The sequence below is a fragment of the Anas acuta genome, chromosome 23, assembly GCF_963932015.1.
Source record: "Anas acuta chromosome 23, bAnaAcu1.1, whole genome shotgun sequence".
Classification (NCBI taxonomy): Eukaryota; Metazoa; Chordata; class Aves; order Anseriformes; family Anatidae; genus Anas; species Anas acuta.
In genome coordinates this window covers 3167703-3193976 of record NC_089001.1, presented here as the reverse complement: position 1 = coordinate 3193976, position 26274 = coordinate 3167703, and the positions used below count along the sequence as shown (strand labels likewise).

General features: G+C 53.9%; 1 protein-coding gene across 2 annotated transcripts in view; it reads left to right on the top strand.

Annotated features, from left to right (window-relative positions):
- The window catches only part of GRIK4 (glutamate ionotropic receptor kainate type subunit 4), a 159212-nt gene that overhangs the window by 125018 nt on the left and 7920 nt on the right, over window positions 1-26274 (top strand). For both annotated transcript variants that reach the window (XM_068659238.1, XM_068659239.1), the window contains 9 exons: window positions 846-1007; window positions 5192-5344; window positions 5801-5905; window positions 11088-11195; window positions 11916-12119; window positions 18943-19056; window positions 23619-23728; window positions 25370-25543; window positions 25893-26058. In XM_068659238.1, the coding sequence (XP_068515339.1) occupies window positions 846-1007; window positions 5192-5344; window positions 5801-5905; window positions 11088-11195; window positions 11916-12119; window positions 18943-19056; window positions 23619-23728; window positions 25370-25543; window positions 25893-26058 (1296 nt within the window). The remainder of the gene's footprint in view (window positions 1-845; window positions 1008-5191; window positions 5345-5800; window positions 5906-11087; window positions 11196-11915; window positions 12120-18942; window positions 19057-23618; window positions 23729-25369; window positions 25544-25892; window positions 26059-26274) is intronic.

Here is a 26274-nt window from a genome sequence, read left to right as displayed (position 1 = left end):
GCATCTCCTCAGGGCACCTGGAGCAGCACCACAGGATGGTGTTTTCCATGCAGCCTGTCTTGGTTTATTAGCTTGAGCTTGGTGTTTCTGCCTTGGCACGGTGGTGGTGTGGTGCCGTCGCTGTGCGCCTGATGTCTGCAGCCCAGGATGGGGTCTGGGTCAGGCGTTCTCAGAGGAAATTAGGAAGAGCAAATGGCATTCATTTCTTTCCAGACGTGGCCCTTCACACTCTGGTGGTCTTGCTGGCCTGGGGATTCCTCCTGGCTTGGGTTTGGATGGACAGTCCGTGCCCGTGTGCTCGCACCATCTGGGGCTCCCAGCTGCATGGGAGCGCTTGTCCCGGAGATGAGAGCAGAGCTGGGGCATCCCTGAGATCCCCCGGGCATGCAAGGTGGCTCTGCCTTCCTCATCGCCCTCTGTCAAGAGAGAAAAGGCCTCTGGCTCTTTGTTTAGCTGAGCACAAGCCATGCAGCGTTCCTAGCAGGTTGCCTGCTCCGCCTGAAACATACCCGGTGCCTCCCTGCCTGCGCTGAAGCAGGGAAGTCCTGCTCAAAAATGAGCTTTCCAGAACCTGCTTTGGAGGATTTAGGGTCTGTTTTGGGGAAAAAAATAGAGTGCTGGACTTGGTTGACATCTTCGTTACCAGCCTGCTGAGCCCCATTGTGGTCAGCACCCAGGATTTCCTTACAGGCTGGTGGGAGGATTTCAGGCCCAGCTTGGAGGTGGTGGGTTCCTGTGCTTTTGGCTGCATGGCACCATCTTCCCTTCAGTTATGTTGTCTGGTTTTGAACTTTTTGGTGCCTGTTTTCTTTCCTGACCCTGCTTTCTGTTTTGGGCTGCTTTAGGAGTTTTCCCTCCAGCGCCTGGACAGCCTGCTGGATGACCGAGTCAACATCCTGGGGTTTTCCATTTTCAACCAGTCTCACGCTTTCTTCCAAGAGTTTGTGCAGAGCCTCAACCAGTCCTGGCAGGAGAACTGTGACCACGCTCCTTTCACTGGCCCGGCAGTAAGTAAAACCCTTCCATCGCCTCGGTGAGTCAGAAGCTGCTCTCATCCATTGGGACCGTGGGGCAAAGGAGGGAAAGACCAAGGAAAACCTCCCCCTTTGGGGTGAGAGACCTTCGGGAGCCAGGTGGATGGAGAGCTTTAGAGGGCTTGGTTGTACTTGAACGGCTGTGCAGTTTTAAATTAAACCTAATCCGAATTTGATTTGTATTTGGGTGTGAGTGCAGGGGATGGTGAAGCGTTTCCCAAGGGAAATTAGTCCCTGTGTATTTACCTTGGGAAAGTGGCTTGTGCAAGAGGAAGAGGCAGTCTGGATGCACGTAGCGTGGAAAAAGCTTGGGCTTAGGCAGCTGCCACGAGGCTGTGCGGTGCTGTGCGCTCTGGCATCTCCCTGATGGGTGCAGACCAGCCCTAAAATCTTCCCCAGGGACTCTTGGAAGCTCCAGAGGGTTTGCACAGCAGCGTTGCCAGATCAGGATGCAGGGGGCTGCGGCTGGAGCTGGGGGAAGGGAGGCAGAAAATGCCATCAGTGGAACCTTGTGCAGCTTTTTTAATGAACTCCGAGTCTCCTCGACAAGCTGCAGCAGCAGTGTGCTGCTGAAAATCTTATTATCACTACAAAGTGATCTTAAGCAGGGAAAATAAGGAGCTTTCTGCCCTTTGTGTCCATGTCCTATTGGCTTGACATGGTGCTCAGGCCATGCTAAGTACGTGCCTGGGAGCCTCCTGCACTGAGGCGGCTGTTGCCTGCCCTGCTACATCTCTGTAGGGTGGCTTCCAGAAAGCTTTCCCTTTTTTCTGGGGGTTGCAGGACTGTTCCGAGGCATTAAAAATAGATTTCCTTCTAATAGCACAGAGGTAAGACAATAGGCAGAGGAGTGCTGCAGGTGTGGTGGGGAAATAATGGAGTTCATTGCTCCTTCTTACCCTGCGTTGTCCTAAACGACCGCCAAAATCTGGAGGTGGAAGGATGCAGGTGTATGCCTCATTGCAGCACTTCTCTCTTTTTTTTTTCTTTCTTTTTTTTTTTTTTTTTTTTTTTTTGGAAGAGTGAGTGAGTTCAGAGCTGAATGGAGCTGTTTGGTTTGTGAGCCTGAACCTCAATCACCCATCAGTGCAGTGCTAAGCCAGCTGGATGCTCCTTTCAGTCATTCCTAAAGCACGTTCAGCATACAACAGGCTTCCTCGCGGGCCAGCGAGGATGATGCATCTGGAGAGGGGGCTCAGCCAGGCTGCACCACCCCAATCCTCAGCTGCTCCAGCCCAGGAGCATCCCAGGACCTGCCTGAAGGCTTCCCAAGCTCAGTTGTGTGGCTGCTCTTGGCGCATGCCATGCCCCAGGTGATGAGAAAAGTATCTGAGGCTGTGAATATTCAGAGTGGAGGACATGTGAAATATTCCCAGGTGGGATGTGTTTCCCCTCCTGCACCTGCCAGGTAAATCCCATTCTCCTTCAGTGTGCTGGTGGAAGTCTGGCAGGTCTCAGGTCCTGGACGTCCCCTTTTTCTCTTCCTAAAAAGAGAAAAGGAAGCTCAACAGCTGGAAGTGACAGGAGGGAGGTTTCCTGCGAGCTCCAGGATCCAAGGGCTTTCTTGAGGGAGCTGAGAAAGCATCTGAGGAAGGAGGAGGGAGCTGCTTGCTCTAATGCCATTCTCATTAATCACATCGCAAAGAAAGGAAATCAGAGAAAATCATTCAAATTACAGATGGCTAGATTAGGTAATTAGAATTTAGGCTAAAACAGATGTTTGTAATTAAGTGTTTATGTCATTGAATAAAATCCAGATTGTAAAGTCTATTTCACAGGATTTTAATGGCTTTAATTCTCTGTGTTATGTTTGGGGCAAAGATACAGATGACAATGTTTTAGTAGGAAAAGAGGAAAAAAAAGCCTGGCAGAACCTGGACTAGCCGAAGCCGCTCACATTTCCCTGGAGAGCAGCTTGCCTTTAAACGTGGCCTTTATGTGGGGGATTTCTGTACCTAGAAAATAAAGGGATGTCTTTCACTTAGCCATGTTTAACCCATGGTTAGCGTCTGGAGGGGATCTGGGGTTGGGAGGAAGGTGTGCGAGGAGCTGTAGGGCGCTGGGGAGGAGGAGATGGGGGCACAGGGGTGCTGCACACACCGAGCCCCCCACGTGCAGCCCGTGGCAGAGCCGTGACCTTGCAGAGATACCATGCAAACCCAACGGGGATCGGCAGGGATCAGACGATGCGAGGAGGAGAATCGATTTGTTAGCAGGCAAATTGGCTTGTGGTGACAGTGACAAAGCTGGCGGCAATGAGAGCGTGAAAGAAGTGAGAGGTTTTATGGGCAACGTGAAGAAAGTTGGGATTTCCTGGCATGTAGGAGGCAGCTGGAAGCAGGGAGCTGGTGTCCCCCCCCAGGTAATCCCACAAGAAGGCACTCACCTACCCCCAAAAAAAGCCAGAGACAGAAGAACAGAGAAGATTTGGCACAGGGAGTTAACAGCAACAACAATAATAATAAAAGAGGTCCACTGAGGGCACGGGAGGGCCTCTTGTTCCCTATGGAGATGGCTCAATTTTCTGCATCACAACCCCCTCCCCACTCCCTAAACTGCTTGAAAAGCACACGGGAACCACCTGAAATCCCAGCAAATTGTTCGAGGCTGAGGATAAAATATTCCAGTCAATAATGTCAAATGCTTCACCAAGATTTACAAGTCTCTCACTCACCAGCTAATAAGAGATCATTAACTGCTCGGGAAAAAATGGAAATCAAAACCCAACAGGAGGCAATTACAAACGCAGGGCCGATGTCCTGATTTGGTATGAGATGGTGAAATTTTGATGTCACAGGGGTTGCATTTGCTGTCACAACATTTTTGACTGGCCAACTGCGTTGAACGTGGTTCCTGATCCAGGAAAGCAATTGCTAATTGTGTATGGTGTAACCGGAATGGGATCCGGTCCACAGTCAAAATTAAATGTTTGCTAAAGAGCTTCACTGATCGGGGGCCAAGGATGGGACAGGCTGGAAAATCAGACCCAAGACTGCTCGGGGCTCACGGGAAGGTGCCCGGATACTATTTGAGTAAGGCAGGAGCATCAGGTACGTGCAGGAGGAGAGATGGAGCAAACGTGAGTCAGTCCCAGGGGACAGGAGTTGGAAAAAGGAGGGATTACGGGTGCTGTTAGAGCTACAGGTGGGGGTTTTGCTGGCATTAGGCTGGAATCGTGCCTTTTTACTCCTGCCTGCTTGTATGTTTTAAGGCTTTGCACTGCTCGTTACCTGCCTAAGCCCGGGACATTGCAGTCGATGAGGTTCCACCACTGGTCTGCGTGAGGTCAAGCAGGGTTAAGTCGGGCTCTCTCTGTCCAAATTAGCGATGTGGTTGAAGCCCGGGGTTCCTGGGGAGGATTGAACTGGGTGAGATTGTCCCCACAGGGCAGCTGGCAGAAGTGAACAAAGCTGAGCAAGCTTCGGAGGAGGAAAGGGGCACGAGGCTGCAGCTGAGCTGCCCGAAGTCACCAAGAGGGCAGGGCAGGGGACAGGAGCCCCCGGCTGGAGCTGGCCCAGCCCCCGGCCACAGCTGCAACTGTAAAGGATGCTTTGGGAAGGAACCGTGAGGAAATCATAGCCTTGGCAGTAACGAGCTGCAACAGCTTAATTCCAGCCGAGTCAGGAGGTGACAATAATTAGAAGTGAGATCTTAGCCACGCCAGTGAACACAAGGGAGCAAACGGCCAATTATTGACTAGATCAAACCCCTCAGAACGACGGCGTGGGCAAAAGACACGGCCTGTGCGGCTGGATGGCCGAGGAAATCTGATTAAAGGCAAACCGAGCAGAGGTGGGAAGGCGAGGGAGCGAGCTCTGTGATGCTGGACATTGCAGTGCCACTGCAGTGCAGGTGACAGCAGGATGCTGGAGGCGGTGGCATGGGACAAGACGGTGTCTGTTGCACCAGAAAGCCAAGGTGATGTTGTTTGGGAAACAGCTCTATGAAATCCTCATTTCTCATGGATCTGGCACTCACAGCAGTGCTGGATGGAGGATCCTCTGGCCCCTAATGCTGGTTCATGCAGCCCAGTTGTGTTTCCTCCTGTGGGTGCAGGGTTCCCCTGGGGCAGCAGATCAAACGGGTGACCCCAAAGGAGCAAAAAAACAGAGCTTGCTTAGAAAAAGTGAGTTTCTTTCTCTTCCTTTCCCCCGCAGCTCTCCTCCGCCCTGCTGTTCGACGCCGTCTACGCCGTGGTGAGCGCCGTGCAGGAGCTGAACCGGAGCCAGGAGATCGGCGTCAAGCCCCTGTCCTGCGGCTCTGCCCAGATCTGGCAGCACGGCACCAGCCTGATGAATTACCTGCGCATGGTGAGCGGGGCTGGAGCTCGCCGGCAGCGAGGGGTGGGCACGTGGAGGCTGGCACAGGTCTCGGGCACACAGCATCCATCTGTTTGAAGCCAGCACTGGCAGGGAAAAGAGAGGAGATCTGAGGGCTGGTTTGGTGCTAGCCTTGGAAGTACATGAAAACTCCGTTTTTCAGGTTTTGCTGCAGAAAACCTGAAGTTCCATGATTTTTTATTATTTTTTTTTAAATGGGAATGTTTCTAAGCGGTGCGAGTTCTGTTTTGAGTGAACTCGGGCTGATGTGAGGTTGTGCAGTGAGAAGCTCTCAAGCGATGTTCAGCCCACACAGCGATGCCAGGCACCCACCTTGGCTCCCTTTGCAACACAAAAACCACAGCAGCGTTGTGCCATCGCTGCCGGGAGGGTGGCTGGGCGCGTGCCCACCTCGACGGGCGCTGTAACTCACTCTCTCTTGGACAGGTAGAATTGGAAGGTCTCACCGGCCACATCGAATTCAACAGCAAAGGCCAGCGGTCCAACTACGCCCTGAAAATCCTGCAGCACACACGCGGTGGCTTCCGACAGGTGAGGGAGGTGGTTTGGGCTGCTGGGGACGCACTGGGTGCATCCTTGCAGGATTTTGGCTCAGGATATTGTGGGTGAGGGGGGGACAGACCCAGCCCCTGGCAAGAGGAGGTGTTCAGCAAGCGACAAGGTCGCACATGAGACGCTTTTGTACTCAGGCTCTCGTTTGCTTTTTGGCTCAGTGCTTGTAGATTCCTCACTGCATTGGTCCTTATTCTATCCATTACCCTCTCGCTTTTCAAGTGATGTCTTCAGTCAAAATTAAGGATGCTGTGGGGGCCGGAGCTTGGTGCCACTGGCATCAAACTGTTGAGATTACGTGACACAAGTCCAAGGCATTAGGCTTTCACTAGTAAATCCAAACCTCCTTCAGGAAAAAGGGGGAAAAAAAATTGAAGCCCTTAAAGGAGACTTTTTGTCTGTCTTATTTCCATGCTGACAGCGCTACAGCTGCCCTTTTCTTGGAGATTGCCGTATCCCCTAGATGCTGGCAGAGAACAAAAGCTGTTGTGTCTTACTGTCCTGTCCCACACCAGCAGAGCGTTCTGGCTTTAGGAAATCTTTTGGTCTGGCAGCAGTGAGCTTTAGCCTCGGCAGGACGTTGCCTGCCAGCCCTTACCTGTCAAGTGACAGCTCGGCTTTGATGCTGCCTTTAGCTGGCTCCGGGTGAGCCGGGCTCAGGATGGCATCCTCCCCACAGCAGGATCTCTCGGAGCACCGCTGCCCTTTGAATCATTACCCAAGCCCATCACGCTCTGAGTAAAAGTGACAGCTCCAAGCCCGTCTGCGTTAACAGGAGCCTACGTTCAGCTGAAGCAAGGGAAGCAAATACTGTAAGCCTCGCTACGACTGCTGCGTTTTCTACGTGGCAGGGAGCTGGTGTGAAGTGTGCAGGTCCTCCTGGAGCAGCGCTGCTCGGGGAGCTCCACGAGGGCTCTGAGAGCTGCATTACCCCTGGCAGCCCTGCCCGTGTAGCTCAGCTTCTCACTCGGGTGACAGAAACATCACAGAATAAGCATCCCTGCTTGGATCTCCCCTCCCTGGGCAGGTGAAGGTGCGAGGTTTCTGCCTGTACTTCAGGGGGTGCTGGCTCTCTCTGTGCTATCCCTGCTGACCCTTTCCCTAGCTTGCAGGCTTGCTTTGGGGTTGAAGGGTGGTCCTGGTTCCCATCCCGCTGTGTTTGGTGGCCGCGAGCCCTCTCCCAGCAGTTTTTCTGCCTAAAACCCGCTCCGTCTGCCCACAGCAGCCTTTCTGCCACCTGCTCTCCCCTTCTCAGGCAGCCCCACAGGGGATCTCGCCTAGCAGCAGGGCCACGTGGGACCTGCTCGCAGGTTTTAGGGGATGTCACCCACGTACCCAGCTGGGACGGTGACCCCAGACCCTGCTGTGGTCTCCTCCATGGCTGCAGAGGGAAGCCGAAGCCCTGGAGGCTGCAGCCTCTCCACTGCGCCATAGGTGGTTATCTTCTGCTCGCCAAGCAGGCTTCCCGGAATGAAAATAACTAAATAAATCATTAGAAATCATTTAATTAAACCCATCGCGAGGGGACAGGGTAAGGAACAGGCATTCACATCCTGGGGGCAATCTTGTTCCCAAGGGTTGCATTAGCTGATTTGTCCGGGCCCTCGTTTGAAACGCTCCTATTCCCGTCTTATTTTTAATCAAGCTCACGCTCTCTGCCCATTTCTCTCTCTTTCTCTCTCCCACCCTCTCTCCTTCCATCTACCGAAGCCACAGGGACTTCCAGCTCATCAGCTTTGATAGAGAATTCACCGAATCTTGAAGCTGATCCAGGTCTCAGCCAGCAAACAAATTAGAGACACTTAGATTTTAAAATTTGCTGTTGCTTTTGGGCAAGGAGAGACAGGGCTTTTTGACATCCAATTCTTAATACATTTATGTAATGCACCGAACGTGTTTTTTCCTGATTTAGCTTAACTAGTGGAAATTTTTCCCCAGCCATATGAAAGCTGCTCTCTGCTCACAGAATGCCCGATAAAGCACAGGCTCATTAATGTGTCGGTGATCCATAGATCTGACAAGGACTGAGTCAGTAAATGTCATCTTTTTATTTTCTCCCTTTCTTTCCCCATACAAAACGCATCGCTCAGGCTGCTGGGCAGCGATTTGCGCTGAATGCCGAGCTGAGGTTTGGCAGCTCAACGAGAGGGAATGAAGAGGGGCTGGGACTTGCCTGGCCCTGGGGCAAGCGAGAGGAGAGGCGGGGGGGAGCTGGAGCCCCACGAGGGGCAAATCGTCCCCAGCTCTGGCTGCGATGTCCTGGCGGCTAGCTGACTGCTGGCATCCAGCTCGGGAGCAGTGGAAGTGATGGGGGTGCCTAATTGCAGCGTTGATGAGCTGCAGATGAGCTACCAGCTGATGGCTCCGGGACCCTCCGCAGTCCCCGCCGCATCAAGCCTTTTTGACGGAGAAGCGGCTGAGCGGTCTCGGCAGGGCTTGCTCCTCTTTAGCAAAGGTTCAGAGACGGATCCTGCAAGGGGGCAGCAAGCTCGGAGCCTGCCAGACACCATCCATCCGTCCTGCCTGGGTGATGCCGGGTGTCATTTGTCTCCTCTGGGGGACAGGGGGGCTCTGGGGGGGCTGTGTGTGTGCCCCAGGTTTCTGTAGCTGGCTCTCTGCGTGTCCCCTGCTGACTTTTACCCTCTTGCCTCCGTCTTGCAGCGTCCTTCAGGAGTGCCAGCCACTTGGCAGCTTTGTGCAGTGCCCTCTGAGGGTTTTCCTTCATTTGTTTGCTCTATTCCCTTATCCACCCCCCTCTCCAGCCACGAATTCCCTCCTTTCTGGGCTGGCGGAGGCACCGTGTACCCAGTACCCACTTAATTACATCTCCTACTGGCACAGCCCCTTCCCGTCAGTTCCGACAAGGATTTCCAAGTGTAGACCTGATGAGAAATGGGAGCAGGCCACGGAGGAGGGGAGGTGATGGATGTGATCCTCAGGACAGTGCTTGCTAATCGTAGCCCAGAGGGGAGCTGGCTTCGCTGCACTGGAGACCTGCCTGGTGTAAGACATCCACGTTCAAGGCTGGCTTTACCTTAATTTTTAAGTAAAAGAATTAGGGACTCCTGAAGTTTATGGAGAGGTCTCGCCGTGTTGTCTCTCGCTGCCATTCGGACCCGCGGGGCAGCGAGCAGCAGACTTCATTAAGATCGTTAGTGCGAGGGGCTTTTTGTCATCCTGTGCCACGAGGAGCTCGCGAGCCCAGGCATCATTAACGGGGCCGTGTCTGAGCGGAGCAGCTGAAGGATTAAGGGAGCGAGCCACACTTGCGTTGCTTTAACTGCTGGTAATTTTCTCCGGAGATAAGAAATCTTTAAGTGCCAGCGATCCCAGTAATGCCTTGTGCAGAGCAGCTGATTTGAGGGGCCTCTCCTGCCTGTGGGGACGGGGCAATGTCAAGTCCTTGCTTGTCCCAGGCTCCAGCAGCTGCTTTTTGGGGTGGTTTGCCCTGAAATAGGGTCTTTGCTCCCTGCTGTCCACTAGGGCTTGTATCAAGAAAGGTCTCCTGCAGGAGGTGCTGAGGGGGCTGCAGGGGGCACGTACAGAGCTTTCTCCGTCCGAGCCGTGCTGCCACCTGCCCCCAGGTGCTATAATCCCTCTCACAAAGGTCTCGAGCTCCAATTTGCAGCCAGGTAGCTGTGTCGCCCTCTCTGCTCTCTCGGGAAAGCTCTGCCATCGTCGCTTCAGCTCCTCCCATCCTTGGAAGCCCTCCTTGGGATTTTTCAGCCTGTTTATTTCTGGCTGCTTTCTATCTATTTATTTTTGCGCTAACGCTGTCGTTTTAGCTTCGAAAGCTGTTCTACCTCTTTGCTATAGGCCTCCTCCACCTGCTGTATTTTTACAGACCAATCACTGCCTCCACTAAAAACTCCCGCGTCCTAAAAACTCCTAAGTCCTCGTCCCGAGCCTTAACGCCACAACCATCTTAACCACGTCTGGGCAGAGCGTTTGATTATCCCCTAACGCGCTCAGCAGATGAATATGTTTTCTGTTTTCCAGAGGCTCTTTATCCGTAGCTAGAGATGATTAAAATCACCTTGACATCCGTCTTGCAGGAGGAGGGGGAGAGCTGAGGATCCCCGCCGTCTCCTGCCACGTCAAGCTTCAGATGTGGATCAGCACGAGGAGACAATTAGTGGCACTGTCACCCTGCGAGGGGACAGTCAAACAAGCCAGGATGGGGTAGAAGGACCCTGACACACGGCAGTGCTTGGCTTTGGTGCTGCGTTCAAAGCAAGGTCAAAGCCACTGCGCTGTCAGAGGAGGAGGCAGTCAATTAGTCTCAATATGCCAGCAGGGGAAGGAGGAGTCAGAGAAGAGCGAAGGCTGTTAAAATTAAAGTTAATCTGTCACTAATCTCTGCTTGTGAAGTCTGGGGGGGGGGGGAAAAACAACGAGGCGATGTTTGTGACTGCTCCCAGGCTCAGAGAGGCAGGTGGAGCAGAGGGGGGGGGTGTTCAGCAGCCGCTGCAGGAGGCGAGCACCTTGGTGCAGAGCTGGGCGAGCTCCCTGTCCAAGAAGAGACTGGTAAATCCCCAGTTTGAGGCTCTTGTTCCCAGAGATGAGTCCTGCCCTGCAGTTTGACCGTACAACCAGGATGCCCAAGACCTGCTCCAGTACAGCCATCACCGTGCCTCCATCCCCCATCAGGGGCTCAGCGCCCCCACACTGGGTGCAGCCCCCAGGGGTGCTGGCAGCATGTTCAGAGCTCCTTGCTGGAGCCCTGACCAGGAAAAGATTTGCTTGAGCCCCATGTTTATGGAGGAGCTGTGAAGACACGTGTGTGTTTTGGGGTCAGCCACCACCTCTCCGAGCCACGCTTCAGTGGTGTTGGAGGATTTTGGCTGGGCCAGCTCTTCAGCAAGTGGTGGGCTGGGACCTGGTGGGATCAGAGAGGCTCTGCAGAAGAAAAAAGGGAGAGGAAAGGGTCTCGGGGAGAGCGAGCTGGCCTCTCTCAGCTGCAGGTCTACAAATGAGACAATAAAAGGCTCTTCTAGGGGGCATAAGGGAGCAGGATCCTGATCTGTATGCTCAGTAACGGAGTGTTCATAAATACCTTTTACAGGGCCAGCCGGATGCTTGTCAGTCACCAGAGCCATATGGTGGGAGCGTGCAGTGATTTGTCCTGTAAATTCCATTATCGTGCTGCTTCTCTCTCCAGATCGGCCACTGGCACGTTTCTGAAGGACTCAGCATGGACAACAGGATCTTCTCCTCCAACATCTCCGACAGCCTGTTCAACACCACGCTCATTGTCACCACCATCCTGGTAAGCGAGGGGGTCACCTACAGTTCCCATTAGCTCGTCGCCAGCCCGGTGCTTGGGGGTGTCAATCAGCTGCAGTATTATTCTCTCCTCCTACCCCCCTCTGCCCCCAGCATGCAGTGTTGCACACTGATTTCATAAAGAACAGACGATCAAATCTCTAATTACAGCACTGAGGACAATTCATGACAGTGTAATTAAACTCAAGTTGATGTTTCATATGGAAATGATATTTGATGAGTTCAGAAGCAGCTGGGGAGAGGGCTGGAATGGGGATAAGTTGCCATTTTACATTCATCTCTGAATGATGTTCTTGTTCTGTGTACAGCTGGTAAGTTGGAAGGGACAGTTGTCCCAGCTCCCCATAAAAATTACTGAAATTGGCTAAGATGGGTGCAACTTTCATGAACCAAGACCTCACAGGTACAGGCAATCCAGGCAATTACCCTTATAGAAGTTCCCTGTCCGGTGCTGGGCTGGTACCCATGACTTTTTCCAACACTTCTGCTGGAAAACCCTCAAAACCCCGAAGCGCTCTGGCCATTATTCCCTTACATCCCACTAAGTTTGCTGAAAGAGAGGCCGAGCTGGAAAAGTCATCCCAGGTGCCTCATCCCAGAGCTTTTGCATCCCAGCCTGGGCAGGGAGCCCCTTCCCCGCTGCTCCGTGCTGCCGGGACGCCCCGGCTAAGATGGGAATGACAGCTGCCCAGTTTCGATGCAGGAAAACCCCTACTTAATGCTGAAGTGGAACCATCAGGAGCTGGAAGGCAACGACCGCTACGAGGGCTTCTGCGTGGACATGCTGAAGGAGCTGGCCGAGATCCTGCGCTTCAACTACAAGATCCACCTGGTTGGTGACGGTGTGTACGGAGTCCCCGAGGCAAACGGCACGTGGACAGGGATGGTCGGGGAGCTGATTGCTCGGGTAAGTGAATTAACCGCTCCTTTTAGCCGTGCTCCAGTGGGACTTGGCTACGGCAAAGCCTGGCGCTTTATTAAGTGCTCCAGGAGGCTAAGGATGGATGGGGGTTTTCATCTGCGTGCAAGGCTCTGACCAGAGGATCCCTCTTTAGTGTTTTCTCCTGGCTCTGCAAATGCATTTGTTGTGTCAGTGTGACAGTGTGCGAAGTCGTGGCGGGTGTTAGGGCCCCTGGGCGCTCTCAAGGCTGTTTGCTTTGCCTGCGCTCAGATCCCGGCTCGACACCGAGTGGTGTTTGGTTATTTTTTTCACAGCAGAAAAAAAATAATGGAAATTTGACATAGGAAAATGTGCAGGTACCGGCAGGGTGGGCAGTAGAAATCAAAGCAAACTTGCAAAAAGGCACTGTTTGAGCGGGGAGGGAAGGGTGTAAGAATCCCATTTCTACCCAGAAAAGTTTGGGCAGGTTCATTTCAGCACCTCAGCTTTTGGTATTGTTTTTGGAGAGGAACAGTTTTTGTTTGCTCACTGTGCATGGATCGAGCTCTGTTCACGATTCCTCTCCGTGGCAGTGATGTAGCCCGAGAGCCGCCTGCTTTTGCTGGGTCTGGCAACTTCTTGCTCCTGTGCCCCGCTCCCTGCTCTTTGTTTTCCTCCACAGCTGAAGGTGCTCCTTCCCCGGAGCTTAAACACAGTTGATGAAATGCTCCGAGATCCCTAGTAAAACAGGCTTAGCCAAAGCTAACATTAAGATTGATGCCATTTAAACCGCTTCTTCCTCGCTGGGTTCCGTGCTGCCTTGTCATTACCGCCGTGCCTGCGAGGACCCGGTGACAGCTTCTCAGCTGGTGGCAGCTCCGCGGGGAGGTGTGGTTGTGATAATCCTCAGCGCTGTGCCAGAGGAGCACCTGAACCTCCCCATCATTACCCTCACATCAGCAGCGTGTCCTGCTGCAAAGCAGGGGAACAAGAACCCGATCCCATCCCTGTAGGGTGAGCATCTCTCCATGATGCCCCCCAGCATCCCTCTGCTTCTCCCCCAGCAGGCAAAGGGGGCCTGGCTGATGCTCCCTCCTCCCTTAGCAGCTCCGTTTGAGTGTCCCAAGCCAGGTGGGACAGCTCTGGGGCTGAGCAAGGTGCAGGATACGTGCTCAGGTCCCCGTTCAACCAGTGCCACCTCCTGGGTCGCCCCTTCCCAGCACAGCGCAAGCTCGGCGCCAGCTGAGATTCCTCTGGTGAGGAGCCTCCTGTTTGCAAATGCTCGGGGCTATTGGCACAGTTTTTATCCACCTCTCGCTCTGTGTATCCGCACACAACTACGTGTCAAACACTTCTGCAGCAGTTCTTCTGGGAGGCGAGGAGGAGCGGGGTGTGATGTGTGAGCTGGGCAGGCGAGGAAGGGAACAGCCCCTTGGGGTTTTTGGCCTGCTGGCCCTGGCAGCGCCTCCCCATTAGATGGGAGCTCCTGGAGGGTGCTTTTTGGTAGCAGTAAGTGTTTTAACTTCATCTGCACAGAGAAACAATTTGTTTCTCCTTCAGCTCGAGCTTTATTTAGGAGGATTTTTATTTCTGCTTCAGCAGGGCAGAGCTGGCAAATCTGTGCGAGGCTGAATCAGAAATCAGAGACGAGAACAGGCATTCTCTGCTTTGTTCTCCCTAGGCCCTCCAGAAGCTTTATAAGGGTGGTTTCAGTGAGTTTTTGATGGGTGCCATGGCCTGGCAGGGCAGAGCTGGCCGTGTGCATGCTGCTTTCCGTCCCACCTGGAGGCAGAAGCAGCAGAGGACGTGTTGGCCACCCAGCCCCTCTGCCAGGGGATTCATTCCTTGGGTACTTTTCTCCCTCCAGCTCAGCTCCGTGCAGCCCTGAGCACAGAGAGGGCATTAGTTAGGACACAAACCTGCCACCGGGGTCAGAGCATCCCAAATCCTACCCAAAAGGAAAGCTCTGCACCTGACTCTCCATGCAGCGCTGTATTACTGTAAATTAGGGGTTCCTTCCTCACCCCGATCAGCTTCCCATGCAGTGAGCTTTGACCAGGGTGCATGTAAGTGTGCAGGACCAGCAGCTATGGGCTATCTGGGAAAAACGTTTCCTATTACTGCTTCTGGATTGACCAGCTATTGATTCATCCCAAAGTGCTGAAAATTCTCTTACAGCTAATTGCGGGCTGTGGTACGAGTGAGACGCTTTCTGTACAAACATCCGTGTGTTGTTGACCCAAATTCACAGGGATGAATCCTATCGACCCGCTCACAAAACCCGTTAGGAGCTGAGGAGCACGAGCAATGGGATGTCTGGGGGTTAGCGGAGGAGCTGCTGAGGTCCTGGGTCCGGGTCAGCAGTACTGGGATTGGGAACCCCGTCAGCGTTGTGGTCAGGAGAAGGAGACGCAGCCTGGGAGAAGTCACTTGGAAGGACTCAAACCCCTTCCTTAATGAAGATATCACAAATTTGGAAACCGCCAAGCTAAGCGGTTGCTCTGTGCACACGGGGCAGGGCGGCTCAGCACCGATCCTAGCCCTCGAGGGAGCAGGGCAGCAAAGCTGCTCTCGGGATGGAGCAGGCATCCCCGATAGCCCCGCCGGGTCTGGCATGGACAACTTCAGCCTCCAGCAGCTGGGCTGACACCTTGCACGCCTGCTATCCATAACAAGCAAACGAGGGGGAACAGCAAATCTTCCTCTCGCCTATTGTTTGCCTTTGGAGTCTTCGGGGACAGCAGCACGGGAAGAATTACGCCTCACTTCTTCCTGCCGCGGTACGGAGCCCGGCTTTGCCTCCCCGATGGTTGCCTTGTCTTCCCTTTCTCTTCCCCAGCACGTCCTGGAGCCGAAATGAATTTTGCTAGTCAGCTACAAGCCGACGAGTGTATTTTCCAGGCGATGTGACAGCTCTCTCTTTGTTCCAGCACGGCTCTACTTGCTGGCTGTGCTCGGTGCCTGTACGGTGCTCAGCGCCCTGCGCTCCTCCCGAGGAGCTGTGGCTGTGCCCGGGGGGGAGCCTGCAGCAGCCACAGCGCCTGCCGTCACCCACCTCGGGGCTGCCCCCGGGGAACTGAGCTAAGCTGACAGGAGGTGGTGTGGTTTTGCCAGGAGGTTTTACCCGCAGGAATGTGATGCTGGGGTTTTGCTGTGAGGCCTCCTTCTGACAGCTGGATCACCGCCCTGTCCAGCTGGGCACCAGCACCAGGTGCCTCTCATCCCACCCCCCTGCACGCTCACCTGAAGGACAGCACAGCCCGGGCAGGAGCACGCTCCATGGGGATGGAGGAAGGGGAAAAGAGGGAGAAGTTCTTCCAAAATTGGCAGAGTCCTGCAGTGGGTGTTGGTGTTCAGCGAGAAAAAGCTGTGTGTGGGTGACGGGAGGGAGGGAGGGTGGGGGAGTCTGTGTGTGCCGGGGGGCTGCCAATGTGCTGGGGGGAGTGGTGGAGGTTGGTGGTGTGCTGCTGATCTTGTCCTGCACACGGTGTGCACGCTCACATCGCTGTGGTGTGAGTTGGGTGGGCGTCTCTGCCGGCCCTGGGTGGCTTTTGGGGTCTCTGTTCCTGCTGTGTCATCCCAGCTGGCTCTTGCCAAGGGTGCAGGAGCGCCTGGCAGAGTTTCTCCTCCTGCCCCTAGAGATGGTGCAGGGGGAAGGCAGACCCGAGGCTGGTGTCTGCGCTCATTACTGATCCTCTAACGGAGGGTGGCAGCCCCCAGGGCTTTCAGGCTGTCGCTTTGCATACGGCAGAATTCAGACATCCTTCAAAAAAAAAAAAACAGTTTTGAGTGACCCCCACCTGGCCCTGGTTTTAAATGCAAGAATATGCGTCCCTGGCTGCCTGCACAACCCGAAATAGCTCCTCTCGGATCAGATGGGCAGTCTGTGCAGCAATCCAGCCACCAAACCGTGCCACAAGACAGGTCTGCAGCCCTCAGGGTGAGGGAACAGGGTAAGAAATACCTCCCCCTGCCCTTGGCCACAGTGTGTGCTGTTGGCAGTGCCAGCGAGGAGGGCACTTGTGCGCCCAGGGGATTTAGGAGCCGAGGTGCTGTTGATGTCAGGGACTCATCCTCCTGCAAGAAATCCCAGGTTTGTGCTGCAGGAGCCATCCTCCAGGCGTGTGTTTCACACCAAAGCCTGGTGCAGCTCGGACTCTCCCCGCTGGCTCGAGGCTCGTGGGTGGCAGCAGGGCTGCGGCAGGGCCGCCCACCCGGCCCTGATGTTTTGGGAATTTCGTCAGGATCGTTCCCGGCCGGGCTGCGCCTGACGTCAGGCCCCATTCATCACCATTAGCCTCCAGATGAGCCTTGTCAGCATCCGCAGCGAGGAGGCGGCTGCCTCCTCCGGACTGGCAGTCCCCGCAGTTTCCTCCGTCAGCCTGCTTTAATTGTTGTTCCTCCTCAGGAGCCCGGCTCAGCCTCCGTGTTTAACATCTTTCCTCTCACCCGGTGCGAGTTTTGGCCTTGCCTGAGCGGTGCTTTGTTAAAGGAGCTCCTCTTCCCACCCCCAAAATGTTCTGGGTCCTCTTCTAAGCCGATTTCATGCTGACATTTATAGCTGCAACTGTGCCGACGGCTGAAAATCCCACAGCGTTCGCCCCTCTTCCCCCCATCCCTCGCCTCCTGGTTTCCCTTCCCCCAGAGCTGGGACGCGGCTGGAGCGCAGAAACGCGAAGAAAAACCCCGTTTCTTCCCCTAAATGCATTGTTCAGGCTATAAAACGCTAACTCCTACCCGTGCTCAGGTGGGGAGGGGAGGAGAGAGCCGAGGGCTGCAGCGCTGCCTGTAACCAAGATACGCTGACCCCGGTGAATCACACCCGTCGGGTGCACATCAGGAGGCGAAGGAGAAAGCATGAAATGGATGCTGGGCAGGCAGGGAGAGCGCCGTGTGCCCTTCCCAGATCAAAGTTTCTTGCTGTCAGAAAGCAGCCCTGAAGTTGCATCGCTTCTGAGCCTGGAGAGGAAGAGGGAGAAGGGAGCCCGAGGGAGCGGAGCCGCGGACGAAGCCGCCAGCAGCCAGGTCTCTGCCAAAGGAGGAGGCGAGCGGGGCTGTGCGGGGGTACCAACAGCCTGCAAGGGGCTGGGGCTCTGCTGCTGCCTCCTGGGAGGACAAAAGTTGAGCAGGGAAAGAGCAGGGGGAGATGGGCTGTAATTCCTTCACACCGTCCAGCATAGGCAGTCCGTGCCCATGGGATGTTCTCCAGGTGCCTCAGCCCAATCCTTTAGCACCCCGTGGCACTTTTTGGAGAGCTGGGAGAGGAAAGGCATTGGCAGGATGAGCTGTATCTTCAGGAGCTTTGCTGGAGGAGCTCTCCCCAGGACCAGGGTACCTGCAAAGCCTTTTGACATAGACAGGAGAGGGTTAGGAAGCTGGAGGCTTTCCCCGCAGATAAAATTCCTCACGTGCCACGCTCCGCAGATGAATTGATCCCATCTTTGTAATCTCCTGGTGTTTACAGAGGGCTCAACTGCTCACACGCGATGCTGTGATTGCTGGTGCCTTTTAAAAACCCTGTGGGTAAATGTCTGGCTAGGCAGAAACCCTCCCCAGCTCGTAACTCACTCCCGTCTGCACCTCCCAGGAACCCGTAATAGCTGCTGGGAAACAATTGCAAAAATCCAGCAGAGGGCTTGTCCAATAAAGCCGTCCTGTGAAATATCACCTTCTCCGTGCCCCCTGCCCCTCACCTGCTAGCGGGCAGGCTTGCTGATCCCTTGCTTTTCTTTCCCCTTTCCTCCTGCCTGCAGGCTGCAGTAAGGCTGCCCTTTGCTCCTGCAGCTCCTGCCTTTTCTTGGCCCGTCCTCCCCATCTGCCTCCAAGTGGTTTTTGGGGGGTGCAGGAGCGAAAGACACGGGCAAACCTCAGCCAGGAGGCACTTGGCCCTGTTTTTTTTTTCCTCGGGAAAGCGAGAGCAGCAGGGGCAGAGAGCGTGGCACGAGCGGTGCACCAGCAAATTTGCCTTTGAGTGGTGCATTTGCAAGTAGGGCATGGATCCAGGGAGATAAGCCGCATATTTTATCGGGTCTTCAGGCCTGATGGTGCTTTAGCTTCTGCACAGACCTCATGAAACTCGGGGACAACATGTGCAAATAGCTTTTCTTCCCCCCCTCCTCCCCTTTTTCTTTCTTTCCACATGCATAATTGCCATCCTGCAAAGCAGGCAAACAAATGTATAAGAGAATGGAGGAGGTTTCATTTTTATAGAAAGCAATTACCGACATTAAAAGAGCTACAGTAATAAATATTATATTTAAAATTCAAATTCCTTATCTATATTACAAGGGTATTAACGTTGGAATAAATTCTCCCCCCCCCACCCTCCCCATCTCATTTGGTTTGCAAGGCAATCTGGAAATTTTTACGCGAGTCCTCCGAATTTTTTGGAGTCGGAGCTGCAATTTCGGGAGTCTGGGTTTGGCAGGCTTGTAAACTTCATGGCTTGGGGTTTGTGAGCAATAAAGGTGCTTTGTTGTGATTTCCTACCTGTGGTGCTTGCAAGTAACACCAGCCTTGTCTGGAAGGGGGCGGCTGCATTAAATGGGGGCTGTGGAAGCGGGAGGCTGCAACCCACAGCTACAGAGAGGCAAAGAGTGGTCCGGAGCACAAGGTGGGTTATGATTTGGGGTGTCTGGGTGCAATACACGCAGGGTGAGCACGGACATCACCAGGAAAACTCTTGCTGCTTTCCCCAGAGCCACGTCTTGCCCTGCAGCAATGCACCCCGTCCCATCGGGATGGGGCACCCACCTTCCAGGAGCGGGTGCGTGGCCCTGGGCGTGCTGTGCCCCCTTCCCTGCCTTTTCCCAGGCTCGGGGTCCTCATCTCTGCTCTCCTCTCTCTCCAGAAAGCCGACTTGGCAGTGGCGGGGCTGACGATTACAGCAGAGCGGGAGAAGGTGATTGATTTCTCTAAGCCATTCATGACTTTGGGAATTAGCATTCTCTACCGAGTTCATATGGTAAGCGACTTATTTTATAGCCATTTACGTCCCTCCATTATTTGCAATGCAAACGCGCCTAGTTACAGAAGAACAGTGAATGACTCATAAAAATATTTTCTTTTCCTATTTAAACACAAATGTGCCGGACATTTATTTTCTTTTTCACCCCGTGTCAGCTCAGTGCTTTCGGTTCCCATTGCTGAACCCCCAGCCCTGCTGGCTGCCTCCTTGGGCACAGCTCAAGGGAACCAGGAGGTGCCCAGGGTGCTGCTGCCTTGCAGGGGGGCTCTCAGACACCCTTGCACCTGCATCAGCTTTGGGGGGGGAGCCCCCAGGAGGGGCTTTGCAGCTCCAAGCCCCCATTTCCCAGGTGTTGCAGAAGGTGAGCGCAACGGGACGTCCTTCTATTCCCAACCCGGGGCTTTGCAACGTGCTTTGTGCGATGCTGAATGGGTTGAGAATTTCAGTCCTGGTCTCCTGTCAGCTCAACAATAGCAGCCAAAAGGATAAAACAATTAGAGCTGCCTCTCCCTGCCCCCTCTCTCCCTTTGCGAGGCTGCTGGAGATGCAGTGTTCTGCACGAGCATAAACAAACTTGCGCACGCATCTCTCCGCGCTGAGTTGCTCCTGCCAAGAACAAACAAGTAATTAAAATCTAGTTAAAATTCCATTTCTTCTGGTACGTGCAGAATTTAGGATCAGTAGTTAACCGATCAGAAGGAGCCAGACCCTTTAAGCTTCGGCAGCTCAGCTGTGAGCAACTGTCCCTGCCCTGCTACCTTTCCCTTCCTGCTGCCAGCTGCCCCGTGCGTCCGGGGGTGTTCCTGCCAGCATCACTTGGCTGGGATTATAATCGAGCTCCTGACTTTCTCACATGGGTTTTAAAGTTTGGGGATTGAGTCCCGTGTGTGTTCTGCCTCCGATCAACCCCACAACCTCGAGTGAGGTCCTGCTCCCCGAACGGCGTGAGGCTGATGGGGTCCCCCCATGGCAGGGGGTCCCCAGCTTCTCCTGCTGCGCTGAGGAGTGGGGCTGAGAGCTGGGCAGAATTAACTCAATATCCTGGTAAATATGCATTTAACTCAGAAAGGCTCATCGCTCCCATTTTCCTGGAAGGATGGGGTATGCAGAGCAGCTGTGGGCGGCCGCCCTGCCCCTCCTTCCCCTTCCCCACCCCAGCAGATGTCTCCGCAATGTCAGAAATTGCAGCTGACGTATGTTCGTGGCGGCGCGGCTCCGACGGAGGCTAATAAATAACCACAAATGCATCGCTTGCCGAGGAGTAGCCTCCATGCCCTAGTCTCCTCCCAGCCTGATGACATTTCATTTTAATTTCCATACAACTCCGCTTGCTAATGCTTTCTCCCCCTTTTCTCCTCCCCACCCACCCGGCCCAGCCACCACGCTGCGTCTCTTATCACACATAACCGAAGATGGCAGCTTTAAATGGGGCTGTCATTTTTCTCAATTCCGCTCGTTGTGATATAATCAAGTATGGATTTCTGACGCGGGGGCTCTAATAGGCTTTCTGCGAGGAGAAAAGGCTCGCTTTGTTTATTGCCTTCCCATCCTGGTGGGCTCTGCAGAGGGCAGGAGGTGATGACGGGTCCTCCTTGGCAAGTCCCTGGCGCTTTTTTCCTGCTTTGTTTGTAGCATGCACTTGGTTTTGCTCACACCTGCCTCTGTGGAAGGGATTGAGGGACACTGAGGGACCAGCTTGCATGTGGTCCTCGGTCATCAGCCCTGAAAGCCTTTGCTGTGCTCTCCCCTGAGATGGGAAAGCGTCGATTTAGTGAGCACGAGGGAAGAGCTGAGCTCAGGGCAGGTGAACTGAGGCTCGAAGGGGCTCTCTGACTGCTGCAGGAGATGCAAGAACTGGGGCACCGATGCCACGGCTCCTCCCCAGCCAGTCCCTCCAGGCTGTCCTGGTGGTGCTGGGGGGCAAACAAGGAGCTCAAAGTGTCTGCCATGAGCCTGAGCACCGCTGAACCCAGCAGGACATTTGGTTTCCTCCTCTTTTCCCCGCATGTCCTGCACAGTCAGGCTCTGACCCCAATATCTGCCCCCTCCAGAAACCCACCCCCTGTCTGGCCAAGCACGAGGACTTCCAGGAACCCCCGAAGAGGGTGAGTGAATCCCTCTTGCCTCCGTCTGAGGATCTGCAGGAGGCCTTCATCAATTATTGGGCACTTTGAATGTTTCTATTCCAGGCAAAATAGCTCTTCCAATTAACAACGCTGTACTGGGACCTGCTAAAAATATCTGACAGACACCAGATATTGTCAATCCCATCTTCAAAACAGACAGATAAGAGAGAGTTTGTGCCCTCCGTGGGAACAGAATATCTTTATTCTTATCCACGACTGTGAATGAAAAGAATATGTAGCAGCAGCCTGGAAATGACTGAAGAGAAGCAGAACTACTACTGCTGCAAGTCACAGGAGAGACTCGTTGCCAAGCCTGGAACTTCAAGCTTCCAACGCAATTTCCCTAATGAGCATAATTTATTGACAAACTGCCCCGGAAACACGGAGGGGATGTTGAGGCCCTCATTACAGAGAGGGACTTTGCTGCAGGAGCATCTCATGAGGGGGCCTCGGCTGAAATGCCGACGATGCCTGGGAATTCCCTGCTGGTTTTGGGATGCTGGGCAAGGATGAGCTGCTCAGAGATGGGTTTCTTTTGGGAGAAGCTCCCGTTTGCTCGGCTGAGGGCAGGAGGAGCCTTCCCACCTTGTGATTCCCCTTTCCCAAGCTCGTTCCTGAGCCTGCAAACCCCTGTGGAAGGCAAGGCAGAGGAACGAGCCTTGCTCTAGGTGATGAAGGGGATTAGGGGTGCGTGGGGCACTCAGGAGAGCCGTGTGGTTGCTGAAGAAGCTTTGGTAACACCCACCCTTGGCTCCCAGTTGGCATCACGAGTCAAAAACGGACACGGGAAGGTCTGTACCACCAATTCCTAACTCATCTTTTTGTTACGAGGCTTAACAAGCCACGGCCTCTGAAAATACTACTGTAGATCCCAGCCTCCAGCTCCTCTCGTCCTTAAGGACGAGATGTTACGGCGGAGTTCTTTGTAGGGCAGAGTTTGCTGTAGAAGGTTTCGGAGATACTACGGTCCCAGCTGGTGACTGGAGCTGAGAATATCACAGCATCCTAGATATTTTTGTCAGAGGAAGGTCTCTGTGCAACAACTATTGCCTTTTCTAGCAACTTCTCAGTCTTCAGAAGAATTTCGAGACCTTGTGAAATTCAGTTTTTGCATAAGTGTAGGAATATTTCAGTAGTAAAACAGTCTTTTTATAGAAAAAAGGGAATTTAAAATGCCCCTCTTGTCTCTGTGTAAGGAAACAAAACTCATCTATGTTTCCTGGGGACTTTTGTGAAAACAGAAAATCGTTCACTGCCTTGGGATTAAGTGCACTTCTAAAATGCTTTGGTCTACCCAAGGCACCGGGCTTGCTACAGCAATTGCAGTGAGGTGGTTTTTGTTACCGGCTGCTGTTTATTACTTTACGTGTGCCATGAGCAGAGGGAGGCAGTGGATTACAGAAAAATGAGGGCTCCAAACCCTGAAGCCTGAGGTTTTGTGGTGCAAGGACTGACTTTGCTCACCTCTGCGCAGCCTTAACGCAACCTTTTAGCCCCACATTAGGAGTTGTGAGTTTTTGCTGGGAGCCTTTTGGAGGAGACAGTAAGAGAAGAGGAGTGCTGAGCCCGATGAATGGTGCACGGAGCTGGTGGCGGCAGCAGAAATGCTCCCAGCGGAACAGGAGGTGTTCAGCCTGCGAGAAACTTCCAGAAATCGATCCTCCCTTTGTGCCGATGTCGCTAAACTCGACGAGATTTCGGTGGTGGCAATGTCCTTGTGCAGCTTGGGAGGTACTTTGGGAGGAGGAAGGTGTGCCTTCCCAAGGTGCTGTTGCTGAGGTAGAAGCAGGAAATTCTGACGCATCCCGAAGATAAAAATATCGCGTTCTCGGAGATAAAAGTAATAATTTTATTGAGTTTTGTACAGCAGGAACATTTCAAGGCTAAAGAAAGCAAGCCAGAAATATTGCAAAAGGTGTTTTTTTTTCTTTTCTTTTTTGCATTAAGATGTTTTCTCCCCACTCTGTCTCTCCCACCCACCCACTGCTGGCACCCAGGGGCGCCCCTTTGCAGCCACCACGTGTGGTGTGAAGCCTGGTGGGTGACCACGGGCTCTCCCCTTGCAGATCCCGCATACGAGCAGTGCAGCACGCCCTGCCAGTGAGGAGAGGGCTGTGGTTTTCATGTTTTTCCATCAATTCACCTGTTTGTTTGCCTGGAGGAACAAAAACCCTTGTTTTTGTAGGGGGGGAATGGACTTAGGAGAGGGATCCCAGTGGGGAGCTGCTGCAGGGCGCACTCACTCGTGGTCTTGTCTCACCCCTGTGAGACTTTTGCAAATCTCCATTTTCTTTATTTTATTTCCCTTCTGTCGCTCCCAGCCACTGTCACCATCAGGCCCGGTGCGTCTCTTTGTCTCCTTTTTAGAACGAATTGCTCGATTTATAGAAAAAAAAAAAAAAAAGCTCAAACTCACTTTTGCTTCCCTTCCAGGGCCGCAAGCCTGGCTACTTCTCCTTCCTGGACCCCTTTTCCCCCGGTGTCTGGCTCTTCATGCTGCTCGCCTACTTGGCCGTCAGCTGCGTCCTCTTCTTGGTTGCTCGGTAATGTGGCCGCCGCCGCCTTTCCTTTCCTCGCGGTGCCATCTAGCGTCACGCTCCCAGCCCCGTGGCGAGGGGCCGCACGTGGGCACGTCCCCAAGGCCACCAGCTCAGGGGACACAGAAATAGGGGCAGGGTGGTCCCAGCTCCTAGCTGGGGACGGGGACTTTGCTGGGAGAGCATCACCAGGTGGCAGCGCTGGGTGGCCACGGGCATGGCTGGGTTGGGGGGCACAGGAGCGTGCGTGGCCCCCGTGGTGTCAAAAACTGCCTGGGAAGAGTGGGAAGGGGATTGGGATCAGGGCAGGGGCTGTGCAAATGGTGCTGCTGGTTGTGGGTTCTCGGATGGCAAGAGAGAAACCCAGCGGCGTGTCTCGACCACGACGGGCAGATGCCAGCGAATGCGTTGAGAGATCTTAATGCGAAGTGCAGGACGTGTGTCAGTCCTTCAAAACGCAGTGTGTACAGAAAGGGAAGTTCATTAATATCCCTCCAGAGCCTCCCAGCTGACGTGCAGAGCCTCGCCTGACAGCTCTCAGTTCATTTTCCCTATGACTAATTTAAATCAGCCTTAAAAAATGTCACCGAGTGCTTTGCGCTTCTCCACGGCGCGTCTCCCATCGAGGCCCAGGGTCAGTGCTCCAGGGGCTCCTGACCCTGAAAACTGCAGAGCATTGTCCCAGCTCAGTGCTTGTCCTACTGCCAGTCCTGGGCCCCGGCACCAAGTCTTCAGGAAATAACCTCCATAACCAGCACTGCAGTGAGGTTATGGGAGAGGCAGGGCTGAAAGCTGACAGCTTTTTGGGTGCAATGCTGCACAAGCTGGCCCAGCCCTGCAGCTGTACTGCAGTATCCCCAAAATAAGCTGCCCGGCTCTGCTAACCATCAGCGATACAATGAACTGCAGCGTAGGATTTAGACGACTTTCTTAGCAACCAGGGAACCGAGCATTGAAAACAGCCCAAAACGAGAGCCGGGCTGCCATCACTTCGGTGACGTGCTGTCATTTGGTGCAGATTCCCACCCCTGTCCTATCCCTGTGAGGGCTGAAAGCTCGTGGTGCTTTGAAACACCAGCACCTGGCTTCAAACCAGCCCTGGGACCTAGACCCAAACCTTCCTGGGGCAACCAGACCTTCTTGGAGCAACCTTTTGTGACAGTTCTTACTTGATGATGATGTTCGGCCAAGTCTTACACGTTTTGCTTTGGAATTTCCCCTGGATGCTCCTTCTCTGGCAGAAAACACAGCAGGAGCTGCCTGATTTCCATTCCGCATCGAGACCATGCGCTTCTGGAATTATTATTGCTGCTCTTGTCTGCGTTACAAATTCACACGGAGGCCTTCAGCCTCCCCGCAGCCCTTGGCCAGGTTTTAGCACAGCCTCTCAAAACTTTTGCAAGTCTCACAACAAAACCTCTGGCTCCTGAATCACAGAGCAGGCATTTCACACAGCTCTGCGCCCTGGGCATCAACTGACAGCAAAGAGCTTCCTCCTCAGAAAAAAAATCTGCTTCCAGGAGAGTTAGGGCTTTTCAGCTTTTTTTTTTTTTTTTTTTTTTAACTTTTTCTTTTTTTTGCCGTTTTTCACCCGAGTGCCCGGTTTCCTGGCAAGTTACCTGAGCTACCTGTTATTTCTCCTTTCAGGCTGACGCCGTATGAGTGGTACAGCCCCCACCCCTGCTCGCAAGGCAGATGCAACCTCCTCATCAACCAGTACTCGCTCGGCAACAGCCTGTGGTTTCCCGTCGGGGGCTTCATGCAGCAAGGCTCCACCATCGCCCCCCAGGCGTTGTCCACGCGCTGCGTCAGTGGAGTCTGGTAAGGTCAACCCTCCTCGAAAGGAAGGCAGCCCTCGGGGTCTGATGGAGGCAGGGGATGGGGATGGAGGTCAGACCCAGCCCGTGGAGAAGTTTAGGTTGGAAACGAGGAGAGATTTCTTCTCAGAAAGAGCAGTCAGGCATTGGGACGGGTTGCCCAGGGAGGTGGTGGAGTCATCATCACTGGGGGTGTTCAAGGAAAGGTAGGACGTGGTGCTTGGGGACATGGTTTAGTGGTGACATTGGTGGTGACATTGGTTGGATGAGGTGATCTTGGAAGGCTTTTCCAACCCTAATGTTTCTATTCTCAGCTCACCGTCTCTCACCGCCCTCTCTTCCTCTCTCCCTAGGTGGGCCTTCACCTTGATCATCATCTCCTCCTACACGGCCAACCTGGCGGCCTTCCTCACCGTGCAGCGGATGGATGTCCCCATCGAATCCGTGGATGACCTGGCTGACCAGACAGCCATCGAGTACGGCACCATCCACGGCGGCTCCAGCATGACCTTCTTCCAAGTAAACCCCATTCTTCTGCTAAGCGGGGCAGGGGGTGCGGAGGGCACCCTTTGGTCAGCTTTGGATGCTGCCCCAGCCTGCCAGGCCTCTTTCTGCTGTGTTGCAGCCTGGTTTCTGGCACTGAGGAGACATTTGGGGAGCTCCCTGGCTGTTTGGTTGCACAGGGCTAATTCCACCCTGGGTGGCGATGGGGTAAATGGTGGAGGTGGCACAGCA